Source organism: Sus scrofa, chromosome 8 (genome assembly GCF_000003025.6).
Source record: "Sus scrofa isolate TJ Tabasco breed Duroc chromosome 8, Sscrofa11.1, whole genome shotgun sequence".
Taxonomy (NCBI): Eukaryota; Metazoa; Chordata; class Mammalia; order Artiodactyla; family Suidae; genus Sus; species Sus scrofa.
In genome coordinates this window covers 77,270,705-77,289,264 of record NC_010450.4, presented here as the reverse complement: position 1 = coordinate 77,289,264, position 18,560 = coordinate 77,270,705, and the positions used below count along the sequence as shown (strand labels likewise).

The 18,560-nt window shown below is 47.5% G+C and overlaps 1 protein-coding gene across 4 annotated transcripts in view; it reads right to left on the bottom strand.

Moving 5' to 3' along the window:
* Positions 1-18,560, bottom strand: part of GATB (glutamyl-tRNA amidotransferase subunit B) — a 101,264-nt gene that overhangs the window by 34,456 nt on the left and 48,248 nt on the right. For 3 of the 4 annotated variants that reach the window (XM_021101521.1, XM_013989323.2, XM_021101518.1), the window contains 5 exons: positions 18,125-18,247; positions 8,772-8,885; positions 6,446-6,530; positions 5,719-5,763; positions 3,225-3,414 (listed from right to left, as the gene is read on the bottom strand). In XM_021101521.1, the coding sequence (XP_020957180.1) occupies positions 3,225-3,414; positions 5,719-5,763; positions 6,446-6,530; positions 8,772-8,885; positions 18,125-18,247 (557 nt within the window). The remainder of the gene's footprint in view (positions 1-3,224; positions 3,415-5,718; positions 5,764-6,445; positions 6,531-8,771; positions 8,886-18,124; positions 18,248-18,560) is intronic. The other variant, XM_021101520.1, reaches the window with a different exon arrangement.

Below are 18,560 nucleotides of genomic sequence, written 5' to 3'. Positions count from 1 at the left end.
ACTCATCCACTTCTGTGTCCATCTGTTCACTCACGCCTCCTGTGCACCAGACACTGTGCTGGATGCATCTGAGTTCCATAAACACCAGAGATGAATTATCAACATGCAGTCGTGCGGTCACTGCACAGTAGGATGACAAGGAATTAAAGATTAGAGCTGGGCCTCACAGGGAATCCAGCCAGTATGTTTTTTTTTTGTCTTTATTTTTTTTTTTTTTAGGGCCGCACCCGTGGCATATGGAGGTTCCCAGGCTAGGGGTCAAATCGGAGCTGTAGCCACTGGCCTCCGCCACAGCCACAGCCAATATTTTATAACAACTATAAATGGAGGATAACTGTGAAAAAGTGTGAGTCACTATACTGTACACCTGTAGCTTATATAATATTGTGTGATACTGTTGTCAACTATACTTCAATTAAAAAAAGTGAAAGACAAAAGTTCAGTTCTACAGTTTGTTATGGCTTGTGGGTAAGGCCTGTGTTGGGGGGTGGGTATGTGCTGACTGTCTAATTTAATAAGCGACCCAAAGGAGGCAGGAGCATGGAGTTGGGGCTCTGCAGAGCACACCTCCACCACGGCTAAGGGCTTAATGAATACTCCTGGGCACTCTTTACATTGAAAGATGCTTCATTAGATTTATGCATCTGCCCTTCTCAGCAATCTGCTGTGTTTCTGACGAAGGCAGTCAAAAACAGCAACGTACCATTTGGGGTATGCTACGAGTAACTCAGCTTCCAATGATCACCAAGAACTCAGGAGGCCTGCTTTCAGGAAAACAATTTGTCTGAATCGTTCTCTTTCCATTCCTACTAAGTTCTCTTCTCATCCATCTTGGAAATTTCAAGTCCTAACCAGTAAAGAAAGAACCCCAAACCAATCACCTAATACACTATCTGCAAGCTATGAAAATAAACATACTTTTAACATATCCAAAAAAAAAAAAAAAAAAAAAAAAAAAAAACACCTCCCTGTAAAATGGCTCAAAAACCACCTTGTTCTTGACAGTTTTCCCCTCTTGTCCCATCAAGGTAATGAGTACTTCCTCTGGGCCTACAGTATACATCTACCTACTGCAACTGGCCCTGGGACTGGTGAGCTCGAGTGTCATATACGTGTGTGCGCACGTACACACACACACAGGAAAGCAAAAGAAAACATATAAAAAAAGTCTGTTGGATTTCCCTGGTGACTCAACGGCTTAAGGATCCAGCATCATTGCCACCGTGGCATGGGTTCGATCCCTGGCCCAGGAATTTCCACATACCATGGAAGTGGCAAAAAAAATTTTTAAAAGCATCCACTCCTGTCTCAGTTCCTGCTACGCAGGAGATGCTAATAAAAGTGCTGAACCAAAGAGATCAAACATAAGTTTCCTTAAGAACAGGGCCTTAAGCTATGAAAGCAAACTCACCCGACCTGCCTATCAGGGAACATCTACTGAAGGCCTCAGGCTGTGGCGCTTGAAGGACACAGGAGTGGAGCCTGGGACTCGGCCCAGAGCAGAACATGCCTCTGCCTCAGGGAACTCAGTCAGGGTGAGGACTCTACCTCTGAGGCTGAGAAGCCTCAGTCTGCATTCTCCTGTCTCTTCTCTAATCTGCCAATCATGGAACGCAGGACTGGAACTCAGTGCTGTGTATTTAGTCCAAGTGTATTTCAAGGGGGCTGCAAATTCAGGATGGTGGGGAAAATGTGTAAGACTAAGGCTCGGTTTTGTTACATCAACTTAGGAAAAATCCATGAGCTGTAAGAACTTTGAGGTTAAAAGGTGTTCTGAGAGGATGCTGACTGATTCTTACGACGACCTGGCATTAAGCACTGCCGAGGTGCTAATCTGCCCGAGTAACAGAGTGGGAGAATCCAACAGTCCTTGCCTTCAAGGCACTCAACAAAATACACGAAGAAAGAATTAAAACACAGCAATGCCATCGCCACAGAGGTGTGAATAAGATACAACAGCAGGAGTTCCCGTTGTGGCTCAGAGGTAATGAACCTAATTAGCATCCATGAAGATGCGGGTTCGATCCCTGGCCTCGCTCAGTGCATTAAGGATCCGGTGTTGCCGTGAGCTGTGGTGTAGGTCACAGATCCTGCGTGGCTGTGGCTGTGGTGTAGGTTGGCAGCTGTAGCTCCAATCCAGCCCCTAGCCTGGAAGTTCCATATGCCGCAGGTGCGGCCCTAGGTAAAAAAAAAGATAAAACAGCAGCCCAAGGAAGAGGGTGACTCTCTGCCTAAAGTATGAGATGATAACCAGTCGCGTCTGATCACCCGTGGTGAGTTTTCATGAGCACCCCATAGGGAACACCTTCTAACCTGGAGCCTCTTAGGACTCCTGTGTTCTTCTGAGGTTGATATAACAAAACCGAGTTAGGGATAGTTTTCAAAATAGCCAATTTACAGGGGATAAAGGGAAACTCAGCCACTCAATACTGGCTCACCTGTCTTGCACCAGCAATGGCTGGGCTCGGCACTGAAGTGTGAATTTCCTCACATCTGCGGATAGTTATTCCCAGGTGGTTATAACACAAAAGTGTTTCCAGGGAGTCTGTGCTCCACGTGAGCGTGGCAGACACCTCGTCCCCGAGAGATGCAGTGGCAGGACGTCCCACATGCGCCCTGACAGACAAGCAGAAGACAACTGTGACAAAATGCCACTCTCATGGATGCTGTCGATTTAATGCTGTCAGCAAAGAGGCAACCACAGAGCCTTGAAAAGGATGGAAAAGCCCTGAGGGCATCTCCACAGTGTCAGAATCTCTAACGGCCCCTCTGGATGCATCCTCAGAGGACCGGCACTTTCGGCATCAGTGTTTTGGGTGGAATAGATGTTTTCTTCTACAACCAGTACAACAACGGGCTGACTTGGTGAAAGCCCAACTTCCTGCCAGCCGCTGGTGTGGTTCAGTTCTGCCAGACGTCTAGAAAGCCCACCCCTGGACCAGATTTTGTCTCCAAAACACAGGAAAACGCTCATCTGTAACATCTGGACGGGCTGCAGATGAGAAATGACTGGCACACTATGAGCAGCTCTTTGTTTCCCCAGACGAGAAATGACTGGCACACTTCTGGTTTTCGGGGGAGCATCTACCATCAAGGCTGGTGAGGACTGTTGTCACGCCTCGTCCTAGGGGAGGCCAGGAGTGGCTCTAGCCCGACGTCCCCCCACCCCCACCCCAAGCATCCCTAGCTGCTGGGCCAGGCTCACTGCTCTGCTTAGTACCCACCAGCAAGGCAACGCTGTGCTCCGGCAGCATCCCATACTGTCGCACAAGCTTCTCCCGGGTCACGCTGGGCAGCTCGGGGAGCCGCTCCCGGAGCCAGTCGATGTTGATCACCTGCTGCGGGTCGACACCGGCAGGCAGAGACCCCGAGTCATAGAGCAGCAGTGGGGGAAGGTTGGGCTCCGGCATGAACCTGGGTGGAGAGACAGACCTGCCGTCAGCACGAAAGCCTTGGTCCAGATGCCCTTTTACTGGCAAATATTTCCTAACGTCCCATAATAGCAAGTCTTCCGGTTTCCCAGGAACGAGTCCTTGTACAAGGGTAAAGTCCAGGTCGAAAAGCCCAAACCCACTTATTCTCTGCACTTATAAACTAGCATTGAGTGAAAAAGGCACAGCAGAGAACGATGCCACACAGTGATTCGTAATTGTGAGTAAAGTACAGACATTCATAAAGATGGAGGCTGAAAAAATACGACCAGGTAAGAATCTACTTTTTAGGAAAAAGATGACTTCACTCATTTTACAATTTTCACTGGCCTAGCAGTTAAGAACTTGGCATTGTCACTGTTGTGGCTCAGGTCACCACTATGGTGCAGGTTTGAGCCCTGGCCAGGGAACTTTTGTGTGCTGTGGGCAAGGCTGAAAAACACAAAAGAAAAAGGAGTTCCGTTATGGCACAGTGGTTAATAAATCCGACTAGGAACCATGAGGTTGCAGGTTCGATCCATGGCCTTGCTCAGTGGGTTAAGGATCCGGCGTTGCCGTGAGCTGTGGTACAGGTTGCAGATGCGGCGCGGATCCCGCGTTGCTATGGCTCTGGTATAAGCCAGTGGTTACAGCTCCGATGAGACCCCTGGCCTGGGAACCTCCATATGCTGCAGGAAGTGACCCTAGAAAAGGCAAAAAGACCCCCCCCAAAAAAAGAGAGAGAGAGAGAAATTTCTTTCTTGAAAAGTGGAAGAAAAAATGCATTTTGTTTAAATAAAATGTTAGCTGAGGGAAGCACAGGGGATTTTGGAGGCAGTGAAACCATACTGTGTGACACTAATGACGGGTACATGTCATTACACATCTGTCAAAACCCGCAAAATGTGTAACATAGAGAGCAAACCCTGGTGTAAACCATGGACTCTAGTTACTAATAAGCTATCAATACTGGTTCATCAACTTTAACAAATGTACCACGCTTTACCCTAACGCAAGATATTATTAGGGGAAACTGTGTGTGTGGTGGGGGGAAGGGGAGTACATGAAATACACCAAGGAGTATATAGGAACTCTTATGATTTGCCCTCAGTTCTGCTATAAACCTAAAACTGGTCTAAAAAGTCAATTTTTAAAAAAAAAATGTGGAAGCCGCACCACTGCACATGCTCTTCTGAAACAAGGACGTCCTTCCCTTCATTCTCTTCAGCATGTAGAGTTTCTTCTCCACCCACATCTTGTCAAGGAGCTTGTGCAGAAGCTGGATAATGCAGAATAAATGGTGGCCCCAAGGTAACAGATCAGAAGTGCAAGCAACCCACTGCCTCAAAGCCCAATCTGTGCCATGAATCAGTCTGGCTTCTGAAGGCAAGAGGAAACCAAAGGGAGGCTTCCTGAATCCCATCTATTTGCCTGGGGGACTGAGCTGAAGCCACTGGCTGAGTTCAAAAGCCAACTCCATGCTCAGTGAGAAGGCAGCATAAACAGAGCAGGGGCAGCACTGGAGAACAAAGACCTTCTTGGGAAGAAGAGACTGAATTAGAAGATCACAGGAATTAGGACAGTGGTGACTCTGACAGAGGAGTCCTTGAGGAGACGTCACTCTGAGGGTTGAAGAGTTTCCTGGTTCCCACATCACGTGAATGCCATGTGTGCTCCTCACTGACAGCAATGGCTACTCTTACCTCTTCCTGCACTTGATAAAAGAATGTGCTAACCTCTATCACTTTGTTGCTTGAAACTTTAATTTTTGAAGTCTGCTAAACTCCATGGGGAAGAAACAAAAGGTTCACTTGATTTTAAACTAAACCTCATTATTTGCTTTCATTCTGGCTCTCGTATCAAGTCTAGCTTGTTTAAATTAAATCAATTAAATAGCATCACCTGAGATTCAATGGGAACTGTGAATAATACATAAATCTTTCTTCCTTCTTCTCACAGAACCTCAGTGTGTTACTGAATTTGTTAGTGAATAAAATAAGAACAGCCTAGGCTCCACCCCTCACCTGCCACTCTCTCAGCTCAATTATAACAACTGTGACACAGAGGTGAGTGAACATGGCTTTTCCAACCACTGAATCAAGCCAAATAAAGTACTCCATGGCTACCAAATCAAGAAAATATTCACTCAGTATACATATAAAACAGGAAGTCTGGATTTTCCATTATACAGTAACAAGTAAAGTGGTTCCTAAAATATACCCAGGGTCATTATGTTGGTCTATAAGTGGATTTGGAACATGCCCCAACCCCAAATAGTGAAAGGTGTTTTGACAAGAGGAATAACCACCTGTAGTCTTGTTTTCCTTCTTTATCTCTCATCGGCACGGTGCACCTGTGACAGTTAAACAAGAAAACATCAAAAAATGTTGCATGTAGCGTGGGCTAGTGCCTATGCAGACAGGGACTCCCCTACCAAGAGGCGACCCATGAGATTCCAGCTCCTTAGCCTTCTTTGGAAGACACTTATGTGAATACATTTCAGAAAAGATAAGTAAAAAATGTTTAGCATGATAATTAAAAATAAAAAGAAACTGCTTCAATGTTTCCAACATTTAACCAACTCAACTCTAAGCTTTTGAGCTTTTTTCCACTCTGTCTTCGGCTAAGTGGAAAAAATCCTCAAAATCAGACTCAGAAAATTAGACTCAAAGTTATCTCAACAGAAAAAGGCACCTCTACAATCAGCTCTAAGCTGCCTTCCATCTCTAGCTTCAGTTGGCAGAACTAAGGTATGAAAGAATTTAAGGAAGTAAAAGTTCTTGCCCCAAGGAGGAAAGCTGGAAGCCAGGGAAAGGCCAGCCTGAGCAGGTCTGGTTCAGCCAGGTTAAACCTCTTACAAGCCCTAGAGAGTAAATCACCTCTCTGTAGGATACAGTGTTTTTCTAATTTTACTAATGAGGAAACAGAAGGGTGGAGAGGCTACGTCCCTCCTTCAAGGTGACATGGCTGGAGTGTGGCCAGCCCAGGCCACAGCCCCACCTACCTGTGTTCAAGATGCTGCAACACAAACTCACCCCAGCTTGTAATCAAACGAACGAGTTTCATTCAGAATTTCACCTCCATTCTCAAGTTCACTGATTTGCCTCTGAATTTCATAGTCTAAAAAAAAAAATTTGTCGTGTATCATATTTTGATTCCTTTCATCCAGTTAAGCAATAATTAGAATTCTTTTTTCAATCTTTATGTCAAAAAAAAAAAAAAGCTGTTTATGACAATTCTTCCTACATATGCTACATTTTTGTCTTGATGCCATCATAGAATAAAGGTGCTGGAAAGGGCCTTGTATGAAGCTCTGCTCTCTCAATTTTTGAGAAAACTCAGGTACAGAGAGGTTAAGGGACCCAGCGGAGACTACACAACTTGGCGAAAGAAGGGCTCGGACCATTATCTAGGCTGAGTGACTCCAGATCTAGGATTGTTGTTTATCAAGAGTCCTTATCCCAGGACCCATGGACGGGCAAGGGGTCCTGGTACCTTCTGAAACTATATAAAACGTGGTATGTGCATACGCACGTTTTTTGGAAAGAGGGCCCAGAACTATCATCACATTTTCAAAGGGATCTACGACCCCAAATGATTAAGAGCCACTGCTGTGCTCCCTCACCATCAAACAAAGCAGCTGTGGAAAGCAAAACACAGCTATAGCTGCTAAGCTTCTTTATGAAAAGAGCTTTAGCCTCTGTCCTGCTAACTCCCCACCCCAGCACGCACCCCCTTCTCTTGCCCAAATCCACACTCTTAATCTGAGCCGATAAAAAAGCATCAGCACCAGGAGGATGGCTAAAAGGCCTGACAGAGGGAGAAAAAGGAGGTGGAAAAATTCCAGGCTTGGAGGACTAAGTCCATAACAGTAAAGCTGCAGTTGTTCTGGGCCAAGGCAGACCCCAGGGAAAATTCTGTCTCAGGCTTGCTGCTCCAAAGGGGACTTTATAGGACAATAGAAGGTTGGGTTTACCCCGAAACAGGCAGGGTCTCCGTAACTCAAAAGAGATGAATCTACCTAAAACCTTATTTGGTTTTTAAGGTTACCATCTCCTCTCAGAATAATGAGGTGGAGAACATGCACCACCTACAAGGTGAGATGGAACTTTCTTCCGTTCTTCCCAAGCTTCGCCTTCACGAACCTGGGCCGGAAGGGTTTTCACAGCCTCAGAAACATGGACTGCATCTCCTTTGATGGACAGAGTCCACCCTCTTTAATCTGTCTTCACACGGGAGTCTCCCTCAGACACCTTCCCTTCCTGTAAGTTATTCCCTTGGCCAAATTCATGCAGTTTTCCTGAAACTTGGCAGACTCGGAGTGTCTTCACTGAGGATGGTTGATCATTTCAGGTTCAGGAGAATAAGGTTTTATACAAGACTAGAAAATCTTTTTTTGTGCTATTTTGAATACTTTCTTGACAAGACCCAGGACTCTACTAAGCCTTCTGCCTGTGATGACACATCCGTGTGGGCCATGTTCTGTGCACCTTGCAGGGTGTGCTTCAGACTCCACCCCTCCTTCCTGCCTCTCTTTCTCTCTAGAGACCTCTGGTTTTCAAGAATATTTTCATTCCTGAGATGTCTTCCTCTCACATTCACAGGCATCAACTTCTACGGACCGCCCCCAGATGTTGATCTTACCCAGCTGTTCTAGTTTAATTATTGGTATATGCTTGACAACATGGAAATATCCACAGCATGTTCTCCAATAAGACCAATACTTGACTGCACAGGCCCAATCTATTAGTTAAAACAGTAAAAAGCAGAAAAGCATACTGACCACTTAGGTCAAGTGGTGGCCAATCTAAAATGAACAAAGAGGACTTCACTCAATTCAGGCTGGTCAGAAGGAACATGGTATGTGGAAAACAGAGTTGTGGGATTTTGCAGATCCTTTCATAGAGGTGACGTCTGTTTCACCTCACTTGAATCTGCTTTGAATGCAATGTGCTGAAAGAGATCCTGCAAGTTCTAAAACTAAGGACTCAAGAGGCCTCGAGGCGTCTGCCTTCATCCTCCTGGCATGACCCCTCCACCAAATAAGGCCATGGCTCAGCAAATGAAGGAAGAGAGCCCATGTGGGTAAAGAAGCCTGGTGGGCACCCAGCACCAATGTCCCAACATGGGGGTGAGGTCATCTTGGACTCTTTGTCTGAGCTGAGTTGCTGGCTCCCCACAGCCACACTCATCACACTCTTTCCACTGAGGAAGGGCAGCAGAAAACCCACTCAACCCATAGAACTGTGAAAGTGGAAATGTTACTGTGGGAACCATTAAGTTTGATGGACAGGGATGCTTGTTACACAGCAACAGATAACGGATACAAGGAGGTACATGGGAATAACAGCTGATATTCACCTATAGCTTTGGCCAAAAACCTGGCACTGTTGAGATTCTTCACTTCAGTTCGAATGCCCAAAGGCTCCCCAGGGTGATGCACAGATATATTGGCATCCACTCTCAACTGGCCCTCTGGAAGGAGAGAAAGAAGACACTTCAGACTTGCTGAGGCAATGAGGTCTTTTGAAGGCAAGAGATTGCAGAGTTCCCATGGTGGCTCAGGGATAACAAACTCAATCAGTACCCTTGAGGATGCAGGTTCAATCCCTGGCCTTGCTCAGTGGGTTAAGGATCTAGTGTTGCCATGAGCTGTGGTGTAGGTCGCAGATGCGGCTTGGATCTATGTTGCTCTGGTTTTTGTGTAGGCCGGCAGCTATAGCTCTGATTCTACCTCTGGCTTAGGAACTTCCACATGCAGCAGGTGCGGCCCTAAATAGACAAAAAAAAAAAAAAAAAAAAAAAAAAAAAGAGAGAGAGAGAGAGAGAGTGCAAACAACATCTAACTCTAGTCATTGTTTAGTTATGGCAGCCTAACTTCAGTGAAGGCAAGGTTGGTGCTGAGGTACAAGGCTGGTACTTCTGTCCACTTATGAGGAGGACAGTCCAGAGGCTTCTGAGGGGCGTGCATGTGCCGTGCACACACACCTGAGCCCTGGGCACTTGTAGAAGACACAAGAAATCCTGGATATACCAGCTCAGGAAATCTAATGTCTTTCATGCCAAGTAAGAAAAACAACACTGTGAAAATGGAGATTTACTCTGCAGTTTTACTCTGAAGTTTTTTCGAAGCATCAGGGCTGGGCTGAGGGGAAGGCCTCAGAAATGACTATCTGGTAACCCCGCCCTGCTCACCAATGGAATGTGAATTTCCAGCACTGATTCCAGGAGATTTAGAAGAGAGTCCTTGAGAATGCACAGCTCAAGGGCAGGAGCCAGCCGGAAACCTCGGCTTTCTCCCTCCAGGTACCATAAGGATCTCTTCCTTCTGCAAACACGCCTCTGCCTCCTTCCTGATCGCTGTCAGGGTCTGTTACCGTGGACAGCGCTGTTAGGAAGGGACAGCAGGAATCAGAGGGCGCTGTCCCCATCACGGAGGACCTTCTCTGACCCTGAACGATTGGGAGCAGCAACCCCCAGGGAAGCAGGTGGTGTGTAGAGAGGAGGAGAGGGAGGCAAACTCCCGAGACGGACAGAGATGGAGATAAGAACTCACCACACTTTACACCCTGCAAAGTAGAGCTTGGGTTCTCTATTTCCCAACTTCATTTATAATATTTCAAACAAAACCAAAAGAGAAGACAAAATGCAGGATTTTTATTTTCTTGGGGAAGTCTGAACTAAAACAACAAAATCTGCCAAGCCTGAAATGTTCTGATGGGCTCAATAAGGAAAAGCATTTTCTAAGATTTCACAGCAAAAGCATATTAAAATAATAAAATAGGGGGTTCCCGTTGTGGCTCAGTGGTTAATGAATCCAACTAGGAACCATAAAGTTGTGGGTTCGATCCCTGGCCTTGCACAGTAAGTTAAGGATCCAGCGTTGCTAAGATCTGTGCTGTAGGTTGCAGACGCAGCCCGGATCCCGTGTTGCTGTAGTTCTGGTATAGGCCGGCAGCTACAGCTCCAATTAGACCCCTAGCCTGGGATCCTCCATGGGAACCTCCATATGCCATGGGTGCGGCCCTAGAAAAAGACAAAAAATAAAATAATAAAATAGCATAAATAAATTCCATGCTAAGAAAAAGAGACTCTTGGAACTGGTCTTTGTCACTTCCACTCGGTGGCTCCAACGGCTGCCCACATTGACAGGCAGAGAGAAAAGGTACCTCTCAGCCCAGAAATTATTCTAACTATGTCTCGGGCACGGAGTTCTCACATTTTTACAAAGCCCGGGAGCCCGTTTCAGACAACTTTGAACCTCAAAGTGTCCCGGTGACACGTGGTATCATGAGAGCCTGGGTGTAGGAGCCTCAATCAGCCATCCTCTGCTGCTCTGCTTTCTTCACCCTTTGTAGTCAAACTGGCTAGCTTTCATCAGTGCCTCCCCGCAAATGTCCCTCCTGTCTGTCACTTCCTCCCCATTTCCACGGCCACCTTCCTTGCCTGAGGACCTGCACCCCAACCAGCCCTTCAACACGGCCTTGCCTGGACACCCCAGTGTGGCTCTGACCTCACCCGCTGAAGGATGGTCTCATCACCCCCAGGGGCTTGCTCAAGGGCACAGCCACCTCCTCTGGGTTCACCCTGTCTCCTACTCCTGGTTTTCCAGATTTTGAACCCAGTCCTGGCTGACGTCTGGTCCTTTCCACTGTTCAATCCCTGAGAAAGCCTCAGGACAGCGTGTGCATATAACCCCTGTCTGCTCGCTGGTTCCCACACTCCGGTCATCATGGTTACAGTCTCATCTAAGGGGCACCACCTTCTCCTCTGGTCACCCTCACCAGTAAGCCGGCCTCTACCAGTGGTTGCTCTGAGTTATGAGAAGATGTGCAATCAGTACCACAGAACTTCCCGACTGCAGTCCATTCTGAACGAATCTCATTTTTCAGATCAGAATGGAAGATCTCTGAGGAGGAGGCCCAGACTGAAGGTCCTCACACCTCTCGCCTTTCAAGGACAGCACTCCTTCAGTTATCTCCTCGCCCCCACATCTGTCAGCAACCCCCTCGATCAGCATCCCCTCTCTGGACCCACAGCCACAGCCCCAAACCCAAAGACCACTCACTTGCTGGAACCCAACTCTTTCTCCACCATTCAGCTATCATTTCCCCGCTTTCCTTTTCAGCAAATGCTCGCAAGCAAGTGTTGTTTGTGTGTTGAATATTCTCTCCAGGATCTCACCTCTCATTCACTTGGAAACTCACTTCAGTCTGGCTTCCATCCCCAACTCACTAAAAACGCCTGGCAGGGTCATCCGTAGCCCCTGGTGGCTGGATCCCCCAGACACAGGACACACTGTGCTCACCTCACTGGACAGCGTGTGACGTACCGACCCACGCTGCCTTCCTAACCTATCTTCCTCTCTCTGCTGCTGGGGTCTTACGCTCTCCGAGGCCCCTCCCAGCTCCTGGACACTCGTTTCCATGTCCCTGTCACGTGCAGATGCTTCCTTCCCATCCAAGCTCAGGACCGCCTTCTTGCCTTGCCATCTCTTTGGGGTGTGGTTTGAAATACTGTCTTTGTTCTGACGACTCCTAAATGCTCCCTTCTGCTCAGACCCCTCCTCTGAGCTCCATCCACGTGATCTACTTCACCTCCAGGAAGAAGTGTCTCAGGATTTTCAGTTTCTAAGATTAAGGCATCTGCCTGTCCCCACAGCCATCCTTGTCCTCATCTTCCCTGTGTCAGCAAATGGCACCACCTAGTTGCTCCTCAAGCATCCTTGATTTCTTCCTGCTTCTTGTCTTCTATCCTGGCCTGTTAACAAATCCTGTTATTTCTCCAAACCACCCTGGATCTACCCATCTTGACCTCTCCATGTTCACTGACACCAGTCCTGCCTGCAGGAGCATCACCTTCCACCTGAAGTACCGCCAAACTCTTGGCTTTTGTCTTTTCCCTTCTGAAAGCCTCGCTCCAGAGGGCAGTCGTGGTGGCTTCCTAAAACACTAGGTCATTCCTTTGTTTAAAAGCCCTTCAACGACTCCCACTGCCCCTGGAATGAAATCCAAGCTCCCCGCCATTGTCAGTGATCCAGCCCTTGCCCACCTTTTCAAAAGTCTTACCTGATGCCCCCTTCCCCTGCTCCTTGTGCCCTCCCTGCAGTGGATTACTGCCACCTCTGTGTTGTCTCCAAGCTCATTCTACGCTTTTCCTCAGGGACGCTACCCTGGCAGTTTCTTGGACACTCCTCCTCCAGCTTGATGCTGGCTGGGGCACTGAGTCATTCTGCAGAGGCCTTCACCTTCCAATGCTATTCACTTTTGTCTTTAGGGCCGCACCCGTGCATATGGAGGTTCCCAGGCTAGGGGTCCAATCGGAGCTGTAGTCGCTGGCCTACGCCACAGCCACAGCAATATGGGATCCGAGCTGCGTGTGTGACCTTCACCACAGCTCACAGCAACACCGGATCCTGAACCTGCTGAGCGAGGCCAGGGATTGAACCTGTGTCCTCATGCATGCCAGTCAGATTCGTTTCTGCTGATCCATGATGGGAACTCCCGCAATGTTCTTCTTTATCATGACACCCTCTTTAATTCCTTAAAGCACTTGTCACTATAACTGTTTTGTTCTACTTATTAACGTGTTTGTCCCCATCTAGGGAGCAGGAACAATGTCTTTTTCACTGCTCTATTCAGAACCTAGAGCTGGTTTCGGCACGTGATAATTGCTCAATAAATTAATACCTAGGTATTTTCCTGAGCGATGAGTAAACAGACTGCTCCCTGTCTCACAGTAGGTTCCTAATAAGTTCGAAAAGTTCTGTCTGAACAAGACTAAAATCTAACGGAATCATCTGAAAAGTCCATTCAACTCAAAGGAAAACTTCTGAAATGTGGTGAGCTCTGCCCAACCAAATTTCAGTACTTGGGAGAAAGCCTTTTTTGAGCACAGAGAACCCTGCACGGGGTTTTAAAAAGGAAACTAGCACAATTTAGAGTTTTAATTTGGAAAAGGAATAAAAGAACAAGGTTCAGCCTCCCCCAGAGAAGACCGTGCTCCCCAGATTTCCATGAGGACTCACTCAGTGTCCTGCGGTGCTCAAAGACAGTTCACCTGCCTGGATTGAGATGCAGTATCCAACAGTAACAAAGGGCCTTTTACCCAGGGGAAGACAAAAGACCTTTTAAACAAATTAAGTTAAATTGCCACAAATCCACAAAAGCCACACCCGTCCGGTTTGCTCGCTGCATTCTGGAATGCCAAGGGAGGCCTTCATGCCCACTTCATGAGAACATTACCAAGTGCCGCTTCTACTTTCCAGAGCGGAGGTTTGTGACAGTAAATGAAAAACCTATAGCACTGGGCACAGGAATATGGTGCAGTTACATTTTTTTTTTTTCCTAAAATACATTCCCACATCGGAAATATAACAATGGGACGGAAAACTGCTGGTGTACAAACAGCAGGGGCCTGAGGATATAGTGAGGAGATCTGTTACGCTGCCTCACTCTGACCACTGAACACTCTCCAGAACTTAAAAGAACAGGGTTTGACAGAAAACAAGATAATAAGGTGGCCAAATTTTATTAAATCTATTTCACAAAGCTTGTTCATCCAAAGTGAGCGGCAAGTCTGTAAAGCTACTTATTACTGTTACTGCCAGCATCTTGCATTTAATGAGCGCAGGCTATCTGCCAGGACCCAGGGAATGTTCTGTGTACATTACCACGTTCATTCCCGACGATACAGCTTGATGGGCCATGGAGACATCTTTCGGGCAACGCACACTCTTTATTTCCAAAGCAGAATTCCAGCTCTTCTCCACCAAGGCCACTCCTCTCGTGCCCCTCCTGCCCAGCCATGGGCTGGGATCGCCTCTTTGGCGTCTCCCTTTCTCCTTCCATATCCAATTATTTAGGGACTCGTGGTACAAGGTAGTAAGGGAGGCTCAGTGAGGTCAAATACTTTGCCCAATTTCCATAGCTGGAAGCAGAGGGATAGGATGCCAGGCCAGTCCTGAGATGACAGTGTCAGCACCCACCCCTCCTACACCATCTAAGTTGTTACCTGCAGCAGGTGTGACCCTGTTGTGGCTGGCAGGGTGATGCAGTGCTTAAAAAGGAAGGGCACCTGGAGTGGGACACACGTGGGCTCACATCCCAGTGCCCAACCTCTCTAAGCCTCAACTCCTCACCTGTACCACAGGCAGAGTAATACCCACCTCTCGGAAATGTCATAAAGTTGACAGGAGACAACAAATCAATTTAAAAAAACCACTTCGTGGGAGTTCCCGTCGTGGCGCAGTGGTTAATGAATCTGACTAGGAACCATGAGGTTGCGGGTTCGATCCCTGGCCTTGCTCAGTGGGTTAAGGATCCGGCGTTGCTGTGAGCTGTGGTGTAGGTCGCAGACGCAGCTCGGATCCTGCGTTGCTGTGGCTCTTGCGTAGGCTGGGGGCTATGGCTCCAATTCGACCCCTAGCCTGGGAACCTCCATATATGCCGCGGGAGTGGTCCAAGAAATGGCAAAAAGACAAAAAAAAAAAAAAAAAAAAAAAAAAACCACTTCATGAACTGACGAGCACACACTCCATGTCCAAACCGGCAGAAGCTATCATCTCTGGAATGTTAACTACTTTGGTACGCGTTCAACTTGGCAGACTGCTTTAAGGGTCTCGAAGGCACCAATGTCCACCAGGAAGGAAATGACTTCTGGAACCCAGGATGAGCTAGTCCTTGCTCAAAACTATCAGGAACTCACTGAATCACAGCCCAGAACAACAGAGGCCTCATTCCAAAAGCACATGAAAAAGCCACTGGTGCTCGTCAGGGGCGGCCTTGGCTCCCGGGCAGTGGTCTCCATTGCCTCCACTGCCAACACAGCGGTCCTAGGACACTGAGAGAGAAGGATGGGCAAGGGCTCTGGGCTGATAAAATGATGACGGTGCAACAAGCTGGATTCCTACTATTTCAAGGCAGACCTTCGCTCTCCACAGCATTCAGAACCACCTCAGTCACTCTGCTACTATGCTGGGGCAATGCCATTGGATTGGGGTTTTTTTTTTTAATAATGTTTTATTTATTTTTTGTCTTTTAGGGCCGCACCCACGGCATATGGAGGTTCCCAAGCTAGGGATCGAATCAGAGCTGGAGCTGCCGGCCTAGGCCACAGCTGCAGCAATGCAGGATCCAAATCATGTCTGCAACCTACACTGGATCCTTAACCCACTGAGCAAGGCCAGGGATCAAACCTGTGTCCTCATGGACACTAGTTGGGTTCATTAGCCACTGAGCCACGACGGGAACTCCCTGGATTGGTATTTAAAAGCAACACAAAGTGACACAACAAATGAGATTTAATGCACTCTCTCAGCTGTCACTGCCTGAAGAGTTCTTGCTGTTTGTGGTTTATCTCTAGGCAAGGACCCAGATGGGACTATTTCTCAGCAAACAGGTGGCCTGTTTATTACTCCATAGGCTGTGTAGAAAGAAGGGAATAACAAAAAAAAAAAAACCTCTTTTTTTTTTAAAGCAAGAGAGAATCAACACTTAGCGCGTAAATGGATAACCATCCACCCTACCCATAGTTCATTTCTGTTCTGTGGGGAAAAGAGCAGAATGAACCATACATCTAAAATGGAGAGTTCTCTCGTGGAGCAGCCGGTTAAGGATCCAGCATTGTCACTGCAGCAGCCTGGGTTGCTACCGTGGCACGGGTTTGATCCCTGGCCCAGGAACTTTCACATGCTGCTCCCACAGACAAAAATAAACAAATTTTAAAAATGTAAATAAAGTGGAGAGTTCTCTCACTCTAAAACAGAGCCTCATTTCTATAAAGCAAACTTGTAGGTAGCTAACCTTTACGCCACTCAAATTCATATGGCTGTGCTTTTCCAGCCTTTAGCTTAGGGATAGCAAACTGGCAGGCTGTCTCCAGACTCAACTGGTACCAGCGCTCTGATGTTACAATCTGTGGCCCATAAGCTGTCCTATGTGACAAATGTGGCATTACCAATTAAAGTCCCTCTGTAACATGCAAACGAGTGTATGCCAAGATGGCTGGTAAACGCTATTATAAACTGACACAGAATGAGCCTTCACCATTAGTCCTACTTACTGGCACCCCCTGGGACCACTTGTGATGGGTAATTTTTTGTGCCAATTTGACAGGGTCAAGGGGTGCCCTGATACTTGGTTTGAACATTATGCTGGATGTGTCTTTGAGGGTGTTTCTGGATGAGATGGACACTGGAATTGATAGACCGAGCAAGGAGACTGCCTTCCCCCGGGGGACCAGCCTCATTCAATCCGCTGAAAACCCTGAAGAGGACAAAAGGCAGCGTGAGGGGAAACATACTGCCTCCGCCTGACTGCCTTGGAGCTGCGGTATCGGACTTGCCTTGGAATCTGGCTCAGACAAGCACTAATCCCCTCTACTGTCCTGGTTCTGGGGCTTCAGACCCAGCCTGGGACTAAACCACAGCTCACTAAGCTTGCTGACTGCAGATCTTAGGACTTCTCAGCCTCCACAATTACAGCTGCCAATTCCTTGTAATAAATCTCTTTATGTAACACACACACACACACAAATGTGTTTGTTCTGTTTCTCTGGAAAATCCTGCCTAATACAGCAATGTACTGAACTATGGATTAACCACTTCAGATGCAGAACCTGTGTCCTTTCGCCACACGGTCAGGAAATGATCTGAGTGGCAGAAGTTTTTTAAAAGCCCCTTGGGAAAAGAAAAGAGAAAAAAACCAGAGGAAAGACCAGCACTCAGGGATGTAAGGGGCGGGCAAAGCGGGGCTAGGATAAGGCCATAAAGAAACTGCATTTGACCAAAACATGTAATCCTTCTGTCCAATTTGCAAACACTTAAAACGTAGTTTGCTTGGCCCCAACTTTGCACAGTGTTTCTTTTCTTTAAGTCTCTATTATATTTCCATTGAATTTAAGAGTTTATCTCAAAGTTAAAATTTTATAAAATCGTAACCTTGGTGTATAGTCAATATAATTTGACTTTGCTGTTCCTGGCTGAAAATTCTATCAAAGAAGGAAAAGAAAGAGACCCAAAAGAAAAGCATCAACTAGCGACGAAGTGCTACCCAAATGGAACTCACAAACTAAGAGCCACTCTGGAGAGACATGGTGTTTTCTCTAAACTGAGGGCAATGAAGCAGTTCAAACAATTATTGTATTAATTCTCACAACACTGTGATGCAAAAAGCCAAGAGAAAGCCTCCAGTCCCTGACCCCTAATATCACTCTTGGCTGGGAGTTCCTGTCATGGCTCATCAGTAACGAACCCGAATAGTATCCATGAGGACTCGGGTTCGATCCCTGGCCTCACTCAGTGGGTGAAGGATCTGGCGTTGCCATGAGCTGCAGTATAGGTCACAGATGTGGCTCAGGTCCCGAGCTGCTGTAGCCGTGGCGCAGGCCGGTGGCTGTAGCTCCAATTCGACCCCTAGCCTGTGAACTTCCATATGCCACAGGTGCAGCCCTTTAAAAAAAAAGAAAAAAAAATCATACTCTTGGGCCTGGCACCTCCTACTGCCACTGTTCTGTATGTTCATTTTTGGTCAGGGGCTCAGAAAAGAACGGCAGGACTATTCTAAGGAGAAAAAATCCTGGCAACAGAAAAGGCTGAGAATAGAGGGTGGACAAGGCCGCTGTGGCCAACGCAGAGAGCAACACTCCACCGAGGAGAGAGCCCGGGTGTAGAGAGGGCGAAGGAGAAGAGGAGGTGCCGCTTCTGTGGCTTCTACCTGCCATGTTGGCCTGGCTGGTCCCCAGGGCCTGAAGAATCAGCTGCAGCTCCCTGACGGCGGTGGCCGCCTCTTCTCCACAGGACATGTCGGGCTCCAGGACCACCTCCAGCAGGCCAACCCCTACCAGAGAGAGGCAGAGTCAGTGTGACCGGGTACTCGAGCCTGCACTTCAGATGATCAGGCTGCAGTGTGGGAAACCCCACCTCACGCATGGGCTCTGAACCGCTCCCCCTGTTGCTTTTTGGGTTTTTAGTGGTGGTTCTTTTCCTCAGTGTCGGCTTCAGGCATCAAGCTGCTGGGTCGGTGACTAGGTGACGACGTTGGTCTCACCTCAGGGTGGGTTAGTAGCAAGCCCGTAATAACTGCAGTTCAAGCCATGCTTCCCTATCAGCTACGCCCACAGCGATGCCGATATTCTGATCTTCGATCTGTC